This window comes from Scylla paramamosain, chromosome 14, assembly GCF_035594125.1.
Source record: "Scylla paramamosain isolate STU-SP2022 chromosome 14, ASM3559412v1, whole genome shotgun sequence".
NCBI classification, from domain to species: Eukaryota; Metazoa; Arthropoda; class Malacostraca; order Decapoda; family Portunidae; genus Scylla; species Scylla paramamosain.
In genome coordinates, this window is record NC_087164.1 from 12,740,006 (window position 1) to 12,754,645 (window position 14,640).

Here is a 14,640-nt window from a genome sequence, read left to right on the forward strand (position 1 = left end):
GGGCTGTTCATCCAGGATGAGTAGGCGTTATAATTCGTAAAATTTTCCTGGACAAATTCAGCTTATATAAGATGGGCGGCTCACTCCAGTGCAGGAAGGGCATCAGCCAACCAGGGCCCTCCCCTCTGATAACATGATGCTCTCAGCCAATGGGAGGCCAGTTGCAGTCATCTGCCATTAGTTCCTTTTGTTTTGGCATCTTGGTTGAAACACAGAAACAACTTTTCTGTTGTATACAAGTGTATTATCACTTTTATTATTACACCTACTACTACAAGAGTGTAACTGGTGAACAGCCCTTAACCCATTGGCCAGTTTCTTCACTATTTTTCCATTTTATGCTATGATTTTGACTGTCTACTAATATTGTTATTTTGTGTTTTTGTTTCAGTATTTACAAATTATTGTATGCAGTATTCAGAGAAAATACACACTCAAACTTCAGTGAACTTCCAAAACTATAACACAGTTGCAAAAAAAAAATATGCAAAAATTAGGTAGTGAATGTCATGATCTTAAACATTTTTGAGATCATCATGATTTTGACTGTCTACTGGTCATTTTGAGACCATATTCATTGTCATAGGATATATGAGAAGAAAGTTATGGTTGTCAGAAGTTTGCCAATGTATGAATGCATTTTATTACTTTATTTTGGTGCAAGCTGCCCTTCTAGTGCAAAATGCCTCAATTGTTGTTTTATTTATTTATTTTTTATTTATTTATTTATTTATTTATTTATTCTTTTTTTTTTTTTTTTTTTTTTTTTTTTTTTTTTTTTTTTTTTTTACATTCTCTTTTTTATTATAACTACCTACTTATGACCATATGACATGTGTGATTTGAGTAGCCCTACATAATTTTACTGAATGACAATTGACTATAGACTTAAAGCTCTGAGTTACTATATCTTCTTTTGTTGTTATGGATTCAGAATTATACTCTAAACATGCACCCTACTATTTTAAGCTCCAGGAAATGCTGATGTTTTCAAAAGGTCAATTAACAAGGTGAATATATGCACCAAGTTTTAATGTGAATGTTAAGCTTATACACTCAGATCTCATCCTGAGTGTTTCTTTCAGGTGTTGAGGCGTTGAAGTTACCCGAAGAAGGCACAGTCAGAAGTGCTGGTATTTTCCTGGCAGCCTTTATAAACATGAGTAGAGATCCAGCTGGAGGAAGTTTGCAGCCAGTAGTTGCTCACAATGCTGAAACCCTCGTCAAAACGTTAATGTTTTGTATTTGTAAGTGTTGATTCTTATTGAATAGTTTGGAGCTTTTCACTTATCTGTCTTGATGAGGCAGGTCTTGGGGGTGAATGAAGGAGAGTTTTGCTCTTGTTTTAGGATGTCCAAAAATTGAATATCAGTTATGGGTGTACTTAAACTGCATGTTGATCTAATTTTGTCATTAGATGAAATTATAGCCATTCTTTCAATAATCTTACATACTTAACTCAGAAACATTAAGAAAGTCTCTAAAGATATCCATCTTTTTTGTAGGCAACTCTCCACGCCATAGTCTGAGCAGCTTTAGTGATGTGCTTAGTGCTTTGTGCAAGATGTATGGTGACGACCTTGCCCGCACCTTCAAGAGTATCCAGTCAGAAGAAACCTTCCTATCACCTCGAGTTACAACACAACAAAAAGAAGACTTTGCTAAGAAAGTTTTAAAGTAAGTTGCCATAGGGAGATGGTGATGATTGTGGTCTGTCCCTCCTTTGAAGCAAACTTAAAGAAATACTCCCACTGTATTCACTAATTTATATATTACAGTATCTTCTGGAGTGTATGCTTTTAGAAAATGCTGATTTAGAATGACTGTCTTTTGGTAATAGCATCTTTATGTAGGATAGTCTCAGAGGGCCAGGAGAACATAATGGAAGCTGTAAGAAGACAGTGGGCCTACATGTGGCATTCTCTGTATAAAAGCTGCATGTTATATCTATCTTCTTAATCAGATACATGAGATTTTATGTGATATGTATCATTTATTTATTATTCATTTGTTTAGATTTATTTATTGCATGATCTTCATTATTACTCTTGTGTCCACTGCCTTTTCATCAACAAATTCATTTCTGATTTTCAGATGCATTGACAATTCCAGTCTGAGCAGACTCACACCTAGGAAACCATATAGCAGAGGCTGGATGCCCTGCTTTCACGTTTGATGGCTTCTCTATTTATGACATACTGTTTTACCTTCCTGTCCACTCTTCTTATTCTTTATTTAATCATCATCCTTTTAAAAGATATCCATACAATTCCATGAGTTAGACTCATTTATATAATTTATGTGATTGCAGCTCTTCAGGTTGTGCAGCCCATTCTCTATACATAAATTATGTTTTGTTCTGACCATTTCATTCCTAACTTTCTTCATTCTACCTCTGAAAAAGTCTTTCAACCATTATAACTAACAAACTAACTATGTATCATTGTGTGCTTTCAGGAACAGAGGGAACAAGCGTAGAATCTTAGAGGCTGTTACTGATCTGGCACTAATAGGACGAGGATTAGCAGGAACTGATTATGGGGCTCAGACGAGAGGGTTCCACTGAGAGGATGGATGGCTGCTCTAGCTGCTGCAACCATCTTCACTCCAGGAAAGGTTTTAACACCAGTGTTCCTTATGTATTTATATCCATGTTCCTTTGTATCTAACCTGTATAGTTAGTCACATATATTTGTTTTGTAAAGAAAATTTAAAGGATTGGTTACAGTTTAGGATCAAAGTATCAAGTTGTTTCATAATTTAAGTAAACTGTTGACTATTATTTTTTCACAAACAATATTTAAAGAAGACTTTTAAATCTAACTGGTTCATAATATTTCAATGTCTAATTTTCAAGCTGCATATTGTTGCTTTTGAAATAAATCTGTGTGCAAGAAGAAATTGAAGATTTGAGCTCTTGATGACATCTACCTCTTACTAGATATTTACTTTGATAAATTATTTGTGCAGTAAGTAGGCAAAGCTTGAGCAAGTTTTGTCATGTCTCATTCTAATAATGCTACTCATTAAGTTGAATAGGGTGCACAGTTGTAGCCCACCAAGAAGCCATGAAGGCATTCCTAACATTTACCGGTAGCTGAAGAAGAGGGCCAGGTCATCCACAGATGGTGGTGTGTCTTAAAAGATTTATGCCTCTTCTCACACTGTTAGGTGACTGCATACTTCTTGTGGCTTGGGAGATGGGAAGAGAAGTGGGCTCGTTTTTCTGTTTTGTTGAATACATTTAATGTTCATGTTAAACAAAGTGGAAAGAAGTAAGGAGTCACAAAGCTGTATTATAAGCTGGTTCCATTAAGTGATCCATATTGTGATTTGCTTTGACCTTGTATCAGGGTGTTTAGGAGTAGACCACTGATAACATAACCAGTGATAAGTTAGTATTTTTTACTCGTGTTTAAGTTCTTCCCTCTTACCAATGAACAAAGTTTTTTTTTTTTTTGTACAAATTAGTATGCTGAAAGTATAGCAAATTGTAAAACATAGATTAAGTTATATTTTGGTCCAGTCTTACTTTCCTAAAATAAATATATATATGACAAATTCAGATGACTTACAATTATCATATATTTCATCACCATTGCATTGATAGCATTCTTAGTTGTTACATTCAGAGTGATGGTGGAACTTAACCTGAGCACTGTCCTTGGCAAAGCAGTGTTTGGCATTAATCCTGCTTTTGCCACCCAGCTCTTGTCCTTGTAAGTTGCAACATTTACTGAAAGTTCGTTAGGATTAACTGTGCTCTACTCAATTATTATCCTTAACTGTTGGATTTTTTTTTTTTTTTTTTTCTCAAAAGCTTTATTTTTTTACTGTTCATATGATGCATTAGATAAATGGGACAAAAAATAATTGCATTGTAGTTGTTATGCATCATTTACTTTTGTTTTAACATGTGTTTATTGGTAGAGGAAGTTTCCATGAATATTTATATATTGACCTTTGTCTTGCCAGATATTCATCAGGTGAAGTTTGCAGTAACTCTAAGCTCACTGTAATATGATGACAATTTTCTCTAAAACAAAAATGTACTATCATAGGCCATGTCTGTTTAATAAAATAATGTTATTTTGACAAAATGCATATAAAGCCAGGAAAAATATTGATTCCAGTATATATTTGCAAGCTAAAGATTACCTTCATCATCTTGGTAACCACAGTTCATACATTAGGCAGGGAGAGAAATCCAGATTTTCAACAAGCTTTAATTTGATTAAAATGGCAAAATTACTCAGTGAAAGGATCCAGAATCATGTTCACAAGTCATCTTCTTCACTCTTTTCTCTGTATTTTGCCTTTTCTCTTACTTGCAAGTTCTCTGATTTAAAGATATTTTCTTTACAAACCCCAACAACTGATAGTTTCATAGCAGATCAGGAGACCTAAGATTAAGGAAAAATGCCAAACACAGTTGAAAGGAGTGTATTATGTTACTTAACTCGGACTTTCATAGGAACTGCTTTCAAACATCATGGAGATGATTAGTCAGATTCTCACTGGTGTTTGTCCCATTGATGATTCAGAGTCTTTTTTTTTTAAATATCACTGAATTTGAAACTCCATTAAATTGTACCAGTGACTATGAGAAATTACTGAGATAAGATGCAAATAATAACACAAAGCCTCTTGAAGGGATGTTAACAACATGTAGACTCTCCAGCAAATGGGTGAATATTTATTGGGAATGTGTGTTTTCATATCTTCAAGTGATGTATTTGTAGACTTTTTGCTATTCTGGGTAATGATTATAGCAAGATCGGCCAATTATGAAACAATTACAAGGTTCTCATAGTTATCATAGATCGCTCACTTTCCCCACGTCAAGAACTCCCTCCTTTTCTCTGCTGCAACTCTTTCTTTTTTGGAGGGTTAGCTGGTCAGCCTCTTATATTTGTGGAGGCACAGGCAGATTTTTAGAATGATACCTTTCCAGAGGCTCATGCTGTCCCCCAGACCTCTTCAGTGCCGTCATTATCAAAGACATGGTTGATATGAAACTTGTGGATTTTCTTTAGCCACTCGGTGGTTGCTTGAAGAATTGCCAGCTTCTGACTCAGGTCCCCGAGATTACCACATCTAAGCGCTAGGCTACAGCCTCCCCAAACTCTTCCTACCAAAGAGGAAGTCCTTATCTCCTTACGGCATCTTTTAGTTGTTGATTACAATACACTGGGAATATAGATGTAGCTTTATTCAGAAGTAAAAGCAAGCAATTAAAAAGCATACACTACCATAGTATTTGAACTCCATCCTGACACATAGCATGGAAGACAGCAGTAATCACAATTTGGAGTAGGCTTTTGTATTTTTACCTTCCATTATGTCTACAAAATTTCTACTTTGGTCCCTGGCCTCTGGCAGTTCCTCTATGTGAAACAAAAGATAGCAGTGTGAGGATGGCAAGCCAGTAATGGTCATCATGCCTAAGTTAGGAACTGCAGTCAACAATCTTTACCATTAAAAAGGATAAGAAGCAGATCACAAATTTAGTTAAATTGTTAGCACTGGTTAAATCCACCATCATCACACAGAGATCTGGACTGATTGGTAAAATAACTTGTCATGTGGTTGGAAGACCAGATACTTACAAAGTTTGTCTTTAATAGACATTAGGAAATACATGGGCCTTAGATGAGATATGGGTTAAAGCAACAAATCTAGCAAATATGCATGTTTTGGCAGGGTGTAGCATCTAATGTCAAAGTGTTTGTCACATTGCCATTCAGTCTTTCAAGAACTAGGTAAGGGATAGGGAAGACACAAAAGATATAAAGTGATGTGTAGATAGTTGAGTTATTGACAAGTAACTGAATACAGGGATTGGACCTGTGACCTTGAACTTGTTGGGTGGTCATACTGCCCATTACACTGTTTTACTCTTTGGCGACAATTACACACATGGAAAACTAAATTATTGTCAGTAAAGTGATCTTACTGTTCTGATGGGACTGAACTATGAAAAGTAAATAATGTCAAATGAAAAAAAATGGAACCTTTGTTGTAAAGTGCCTTGTGTTATTCGTTATTGCATAAGACTGAATTACATTATCTACATAAATGTGAACGTACACATGTATACTTCATCTCAGCTATCCTCCTATAATGGGGTGCTAGCCTGGTATATAGACCAGCAGTGAATGAATGTTAATTTGAGTGTCATGGTTATATGGCTAATTGTTTTGGGGAACCCTTCCATCATCTGAAGGAGAGGAGAGATTTATAGAACTCACAGGTGGAGTAAAGTGATCATGCTGGGAAGTCTATGGTGGCCATGGTGGGTTTCTGCCACTGATGTGGAAGAATTGAGGCAAAACTCGTATTTACTTTCCCCCTATTTTTTTTTTTTTTTTTTTTTTTTTTTTTTTTGTCAGATTTATCTTTTAGCTCAAAATTTATTATGGAGGTGAATGTTTTGAGCATGAAGATGCTTGAGCTGACAAGATGTGAGTGTTTGGATAGGGAAAGGTGAAGGTTCTTCTGCGTATCACCTTTATGTTTTAAGTCCTGGTCAGAGGTGAAGTAAATTAATAAGGAGAAACAAGAGAGTAGAAAAGTTTGCAAGAAGTGTCAAACAAGGCATGAGGCAAAGCTCAAAATTTAAAGTTGTTGTATCATCTGAGGACTTAATGAAATGTGTTATGTAGTCCATAAATTATGTTGTATTTTAACTTTCACACAAGCATTTTTGTGAACTATGTATTAAATGGATTTTGAAAAATTTGTTCTTAAATTTTTATATTAGATTTAATAAAATTTATTAGACGAATGTGTGTTTGAGATGCAGATCTAATTAGGTTTAGGTTACATTTCATAGTATGGTAAAATATAAAACACAGCTACTTCATCTTGGCTCACTGTGTATATAGTTACTGAGGAAGAGCTCTTGTTATTTTTCAGATTTTCAGTACCTGATAGAATTGGGCATGTGTTTTTATCTTGCTAAATGTAGCAGCAGGAAAAGCCAACTATAAGATATGTACTATTGAGAAAATTATAACCTGGTGTAAGCCTTAATGATGAAAACAGAACTGTTTGTGTGTGTGACTGTCAGTGAGTTTCTCTCTCTCTCTCTCTCTCTCTCTCTCTCTCTCTCTCTCTCTCTCTCTCTCTCTCTCTCTCTCTCTCTCTCTCTCTCTCTCTCTCTCTCTCTCTCTCTCTCTCAAGACAATTGCCCTTTTTTTTATGCATCTCTTTTATCAGGTTAGGGTTTTCCCAATAGCACCACTATCTTGAAAATCAATAATATGCTAAATTTTTCTATAATATTTTTTTCGTGCTGCTCATCCTTACATATAAGCAAAACTACATAGAAATTACTCAGGCTGTGTTCCATCCATCATACTGATTGTTTGACCCACCAAAAAAAATACTGTACAGTCTGATATTATTTGTTTTAATTTGTCATACACACACACACACACACACACACACACACACACAAATATGTAATGTAAACATAAGTAACCAAATGGGAGACACTTCATTAGACTTTCACCAGCCCACATCATCATATATCACATTATACTTACAGATTATTTTCTGAAGCATGGACTGAGTCAAGTTCCAAAGTAATAACCTGCAAGTTTATTCATAGATCAGGGGATTGGCAGATGAATCATGTCAGTGGTGTATAAGGTAATATGTGTTCCACCAGTACTTTTAAATTCTCCTTTGTGCCCAGGAGCAACATGTGTTACCAGTAAGTTTGTGATTTGCATTTACAAGAGCCATATATGCCATTTGAAGTTGGGGATAATACTATAAATAGTATGTGTGCCTTAGATCTGTTGCAGTAATCCTTAGGAGTAATTCATTCTGGTAATTTCCTTCCAGTAACTTATCACTCACAGTTCATCTGTTGTGCTCCACTTCCTGTCACCTGGTGTTGTTTGCACATGAACAGGCCCTGTTTTCCATTTCAAGATTGTTACAAAAAAATTAAGTGTTCACACAGATTTTTTGTAATTTCAATACACATTTATATCCATATTGAATTGGCAGCTATTTTCTTGCAGATTTAAGTGTACTTGGGTGATTTTTCTGTTGTTGATAATAAATATGCCTCCTGTAATGTGGAGCAGATAACTTTTGACAGCTTTGTAATAATTTTAATTTTAATTCTACCATCATGGATTTTTGAATATGCAATTTTTGCTGTTATCAAGCCATCAAGGAGTGGCAACAGTAACACAAACAAAGTATGCACTGAGTGTCAGAAAGTCACCATATCTTTCTAGATGAGATCTGTGTGTGTTGCTCAAGTGGCTTACTCAGATTTTTCATATACATTTGAGATAGAACAATTAATGTGCAATTGTAATTAATGCATGAATGTACATGTTATCACTGTCATCATTTTCAAGAGCAGGTTCCATGCTGACACAGGTCAACAGAGGAATATCAAGATTTTTATGAAATTCATGTACATTATAGAATGCAATATTTCCATTTAGAAAAGGTTGAGTAGTGTGTGCCAGGACCAGAGACAGCTATTTCCTAGGAGTAACTGAAATGTTTGAGCTCAGCATGAATTATCTCAATTTAAGGGATGATGCATATCAGAGATGGTAAATCATACTTGTTAATAAAGCATTGATGCATAGAGGATTTATGTATAAGTTATTGTTAAATCTAGCTATCCTCCATCTAATATAGGAGACAGCCATGACAGGTATTTGCCATGTTTGTTTTATTGTACATATGTGATTAAATGTGACATGTGAGTGACTCATTAAAATGAAATATAGTTTTCTTACAGTTATTTGTTTCTTCATGATTCTTACCCTTTATTTACTTGATCTTTACTTAAAGATTTAATGGAGCTAATTGACTACTGCTTTATTTGAAAGTACCAGGCAAGGCTGCTACCACTGATGGTAACACTGCTTCTGTGCCTGGTTTACAGCTTAAGGGATGGCAGGCTCTCACAGCTGTAACATTTTTTCATACCTCAATTTTGTGTTCTTTTGGACTTCAAATTGATTTCAACCTGCTGTCATGCTGTGCTTGATGCTACAATAGGTGCTGGAAATACAGCCACATTTTCCCTTCATGGAAGATTCATAGTTATCAAAGTTGTTTGTTTAGAGTAACAATTATCTATTTTCCTTAAATTAGTTGTCTGCTTTCCTGTTATGTTTTTTTCTATTTTTTTTTTTTTTTTACTGCTGCTGCTGTCCATGTTTATCAATCAATCCAACTATATCTGAAGCCTGTTCCTGAATTAACACCCCCTCCATAAGTTTCCATAAGGCAGTGCTTAACAAGCTCCCCCCAAAAAATACTTCTTGAAAACATGATGGGACAGGTGTGACTACAGCAAGACTAAATGGGGTTTATGCTCTGGTCATGCAAGTAACAAACAGTGCTTTATATCTCATTGGGCTTTGACCCCTCAGTGTCCCATAATTGAAGCCAGCAGTTTTCATTCAGCTGTCACTTAACATCATGGCTACCCACATCCAAGTCCAAGTAGGGCACTAGAATTCTCAAAAGCCCACATTAGACCTCAGAAGTGCTCTGAAAAACTAGATTCATGGCAAGTTCATTCATACACATCCCTAAGAGGTCCATACAAGATCAGCTCAGCACCTAGGTAGCTCTGAGTGCTCCCCATGGCCAGGCTTACCCACAGTGAACCACAGTCTATTTTTTGTTAATTTAAGTCAATGGCTGTGTGGATAAATAAGAGTAAGTAGGGTCTTGAATAAGAAGCAAATCTGGTAATATATTAATTTAATTTTGCATTATATAGCCATAATATTACCTTGAATATAATGAAATGTTGAAAAGGTCTACTTCCTATTAGTATTTAGTGAATACAATGCACCACATAAGACAAAGTTGCAATTATGATCTAATGAAGGTCTGTACTAATCTTGTACTCTTAGTAACCCATCTTTGACATTCATGTTACTGTGCATCTGCTACTGAAAACACCAAAGTGAAGCTAATACTTTATCCTCATATTTCACTTTTCTACCACTTTAAACTATGGATTTCCCTAAGAAACACATGAGCCTTCAATTATCTCAAGAAAAGTAAAATCAGGATGATCCAACAATAACTAAAGAATGAAACATAAGTACAGTATTAGACATATTCTCACAATTAAGCAGCAGACTTTATAAAAATAAGAAAATTTAATACAAAATTCTTATGAAGACAAACTTACATTTTCAGTGATCTTAACAAATTTTCAAGCAATCCAACATGATGCCCTCATTTTCCATGCTTCAGATTATTCACCCAATATAAACATAACTATAACACCCTTACTGTCACATAGTAAGTCATTCACTTGATGCTGCAAATCCAATGAGTTCCTTCCAGCACCTCTGAACATTAATAAAGCATATTCTAAATAACTTATAATAACAAGTCACCATTACAGAATGACCTATCAAGTCTTTAAGGCTAGAACGAGCCTCATTAACTTACATCACCTTCAAAACTAAATCACAGGAATCAATCACTGGGGGCTATAATGGTGTAAGCAACTGAGAGTTAAAGGTTGCACAACTAACATTATTGAGCTCTGAATATCCAGCCAATACTGATCCATCTGTACTGGTGAAAATCTGAAACACTTCTGAATATGAAAACCTTCAAAATGCACAACTACAAAATTTCTACCTGATGCTGACCTAATAAAGAGATTTTTGTCTGAAGTAGAAATGAAAGATACAAGTTGAGAATCCTAGATCCAAAGTGTTGAAAACCTAAACTAATATCTACATATATCTAATAATCTAAACTAATATCTACATATCTAATGATCTATCTGCCTGTCTTTCTGCTTCTTTATGTATATATTTGCATTATCTATCTCTCTATCTATTGTAATCATATACACTGTACACAAGTATGGCAAAATGTGAAATGTAATTTAGAATAGAAAAGGAAGATAAGCTGTAGGGATATGACAACACAAACATGAACTAAACTGCTTTCCCTCCTGGTCCTGTGCTAGCACCTGTGTTACACTTCAGACAGCCTGTTGGTGTGGGCAAACATTGCATCCTTTTTACAAGGCCTACACTAAGCCTAGCTAAATCTTCAGTATCATAAGATAATGGGATGCTTCTTAAAGTATTTTCAGATGTTACTCCTGCTCTGCTCAATAAACCTAGTCCATGTTATATTAGCATTAACTGCTTCAGTGAGGAGCCACAAGACTGTTATCACAGTAACACCTAAACATAATCTATGTTTCATTTGGATTTAAGATTTTCAACATGTATCAAATTCAAATTTACAAAACTTAAATTTTGTACTTTTAATTTACTAAGTATAAGAAACATAATTTTAGAGTATTAATTTAGCATATCTGGAACAATCACATGTTAATATGACAAATACTAATAATGCTCTTAGAAAAGAGTGACAAAAAAAGTACATAAGAATGCATCAGCTTAAGTTTTTGAATTAGTTGGAATAATTCACATAGTTCTTTTGCACTGATGTGATATTTTCCCCTGAGGGAGTAAATAATCATCTCATCATCATGTAAGTCGCTAGTGCACCTATGTCTCTTAGGCAGCAAACCAAAGCTGTAAAGGTGTTCTCTCTCCCAATGTTCATTTGTCCATGTCCAGCTGGAAAATAAGGGTATTAGTTGGCTCAAAACTAGGCATCTTGTTTTTCCTGTTTTTCCTCTTCTTCTTTTTACTGGTTTTGATGATGAAATCATTGTTGTCCTCCTCCTCTTCCTCTTTACTTGCATTTTCATTGCCAAGATCACTCTTACCTGAATTATTATTACTATTGTCATCACTATTATTATTATTATTATTATTATTATGCCTGGTTGACTTGTACACATTCTTATTCTTCTTCCCTGTCTTCAGAAGCTGCAGTACATCACCACAGCCATTAATATTGCTGTTGTCCTTAGGGCTGTTAGCATCACTGTCTACATCTACACTGTCATCCACTTCTGTTGTGTTGGAGTTGGTGGCATCAGTGTCATCATCAGTGGCAGCATCTGTGGTGAGGTCACTATCGCCAGAAGATGTGTTTATGCCAGCATCTTTCTCACTTTCAGATTCCCTACGTGCTTGAGACTTGCGCTTCCTAATGGCTTTGCGTTGGTTCTTGGCCCGTTGACCCAAAATGGATGAGTTGGACCGGAAAAGCTGCCGGGACACAACCTCATTAAAGCGAACACTCTTCTTCTCCCCTAGGCTTGAGGCTACACTCTCTTCAACACTCTCTTCTTCCTCTTCCTCATCACCATATCTTGGCTTGTTTTCAAATACTTCAAGGTCAAGTGAAGAACTTGTGGGTCCTAAGAGAGCAGGGGAAGATAAGGTGCCCACCTGGGATTCACTCAAGGAACGGACACGGTGCTTCAAGATACCTCGAGGCCAAGAGCAGGTAGGTCCTCGGAGCCGAAATGGATGGCTGGCTTCAGTTTCACACATGCTTACTGTCCGAGCCATCCGAGGTGATCGTGGGGGACGAGCACAACTCTTGGGGCTATCCTGCTTTTCTTCAGTCGACTCATTCTGTAATAAGAAATACCAACTTTTAAGTTCTGGTTCTTTAGAAATATTTCAATATCAATTTACATGGCAGCAATTAACAGTGTTTGTGCATTTAAGCTTATAATAATTCTATACAACCTCAATTCCGCCAATACTGAACAATTACTTATAATACATCATATCCAAAATCAATACTGCAGGTTACCTTTGGTTTTTCTTCAGTGATGGGCAAATTAATGGCAGTCATGGTGTTTCCATGTCCAATCTTGCAAGTCTCCCAGAACTCTTCCACAGCTTTCTTGATTATTAGCACCACTTTCCCCTCCTCCTCCTTGTGATTCAGGCCAGACGCAGCAATCTTATGAGGACTGACATCCACCTTGAGGCTGTAATGAAGCAAGGTCTGGCCTCCCCCAATGCAGGAAAATTCAATTCCAGCATTCATATTATCAACTTGCTCAACTTTCATACTGCTGGGAAGAACATTTCCACAGTACAGAGAAATGCTCAGGCTCTCTTTACTTTGTTGCACTGAGTAATTTGGAGCCAATGTCAATTTATACTCTGGTGATGGTGGCTCAAACACATTATCTTCCTCCTCTGCACCAGTAACTTCTTCCACATCCTTAGCACCATCATCCTGGGATGACACTGACTCTTCCGATACATTATCACTATCACCATTAGTCCTCAAGTCAAGCTCACACTCAATGCCAGAGTCTGATGGAGGAGACTGACTGTGAATAACAAGCTTATCACTGTTCTTGTTTGATGGAACCACAGCCAGATTTAGTGTCAGTTTCTGCGTTGACACATCAAACTTAGCAGTGCTCCGATCCTCATCAATGGGATACCTGAGGGGGAGCTCCAATTTGTACTTGGGATCAGACTCTGTTGTGAGGAGAACATATTGCTGCTGAATATCACAGTTCACTTGTGATGCCCGGGAGACCCTTGGTAGATTCACTTCAAGTTCCAGGGCCTGCGGTTGCCATAGTTGGCTGCAATGGGGTATTAATTGCACTGAATAATCTTGGATGTCCATTTTCCTTACATACTTAAGCTTGTACTTTGGTTCAACAAATTTTGATTCTTCATTCATTTTCTTTTCACTTACATTAATAAATGAATTATCAATTATGTTAGTCCTGTGATCTTTGTATGCACTCTTTTGCTCATCTGCCTGGAAATGTTTCTTATCCATTTTGCGCTTTATGATGGACTGGGCAGGCATGCCTATGTACTGTTTCTCCTTCACTTCCTCCACCTTGCCAATTTTTACACTGTAATGTTTCCTGAGGCTATTCAGGGCCGTGTCGATCAAGCTTTGCTTTATGGCGGGAGAGTGGAGGGCAAGCTGAAGGGCCTCAGGGTGAAACACGACATCATGCACCACCGTCGGTTTCCTTGACCTGCCCCGGTGGTCATGCACACCCTCGCGCCGTGGCTTTGGAATAGCATGCGGCAAGGACCACTTATGACACTTTTTACCCCCGCCACTCACTGCCTGCAGGTCCGGCTTCTGCACCACGTCACTGCTGCATATATTGACAAACCCCGCACCATCATCAGCATCGCCATCGCCTCTCAGTGCCAAGGCGAATCCCGGACTCGGGTGGATGAAGACAACTTCCACCCCACGTTCCTTTTCGAACTGTATCACTTCTTCCTCGTATTGTTTTCGGTTCTCTGGGTCAGTCACTTCTTTAGCGTAGTCACACAAGAGTTGGCGGAACTTTTTGTCCTTGAAGGATTTCGCTAAAAGGGTGCAATCTTCCTTTGAAATCCCATCGAGAAGGGTCTCTGCAGTAAGTGAAGCCATGTTTGTGGGAAGTCAACAAGCAGATGCCAAGTCTCGCTGGCGCTCAATTCGCGTAGTAACCAAAGTGGAAGGGAAGCAATACATGTAAAACTTTGCGTAATAATTAAAGGAGGAAGGAAGAAGGAAAAGAGCGAGGATATATGGATGTAAAAGACGATATAAGACTACAGCCACAGTAGCAATGAGAAATATGTCAATGCATTAATGGTAGTTGATAAGATTCTCTCTTTTTAATTGATTAGTGGAAACGACATGATGCGTAGGGCAGGCATTTTATCTTCACGTGATAAGTTGGATGTTTACCACCTC

The 14,640-nt window shown here is 36.9% G+C and overlaps 2 protein-coding genes across 5 annotated transcripts in view; one reads left to right on the forward strand and one right to left on the reverse strand.

Moving 5' to 3' along the window:
* Positions 1–3,561, forward strand: part of LOC135106875 (importin-13-like) — a 40,953-nt gene extending 37,392 nt beyond the window's left edge. For all 4 annotated transcript variants that reach the window (XM_064016246.1, XM_064016247.1, XM_064016248.1 and 1 more), the window contains exons 17-19: positions 1,086–1,247; positions 1,506–1,677; positions 2,458–3,561. In XM_064016246.1, the coding sequence (XP_063872316.1) occupies positions 1,086–1,247; positions 1,506–1,677; positions 2,458–2,566 (443 nt within the window). In that variant the 3' untranslated portion in view covers positions 2,567–3,561. The remainder of the gene's footprint in view (positions 1–1,085; positions 1,248–1,505; positions 1,678–2,457) is intronic.
* A 6,180-nt stretch (positions 3,562–9,741) lies between these two features.
* On the reverse strand, positions 9,742–14,382 carry LOC135106877 (protein kintoun-like). The gene is made up of 2 exons (XM_064016250.1): positions 12,715–14,382; positions 9,742–12,530 (listed from the first exon to the last, which is right to left on the reverse strand). Exons 1-2 carry the CDS (start codon positions 14,329–14,331, stop codon positions 11,601–11,603), a joined length of 2,547 nt encoding a protein of 848 aa, XP_063872320.1. The 5' UTR covers positions 14,332–14,382; the 3' UTR covers positions 9,742–11,600.
* Positions 14,383–14,640: the final 258 nt, after the last annotated feature.

Excerpts from the sequence above, each read along its gene's own strand:
- LOC135106877 (XM_064016250.1), bottom strand. The coding sequence starts at position 14,331 with ATGGCTTCACTTACTGCAGAGACCCTTCTCGATGGGATTTCAAAGGAA. Across the intron at positions 12,531-12,714 it reads TCACTGAAGAAAAACCAAAG|AATGAGTCGACTGAAGAAAA; the intron begins GTAACCTGCAGT and ends TTCTTATTACAG.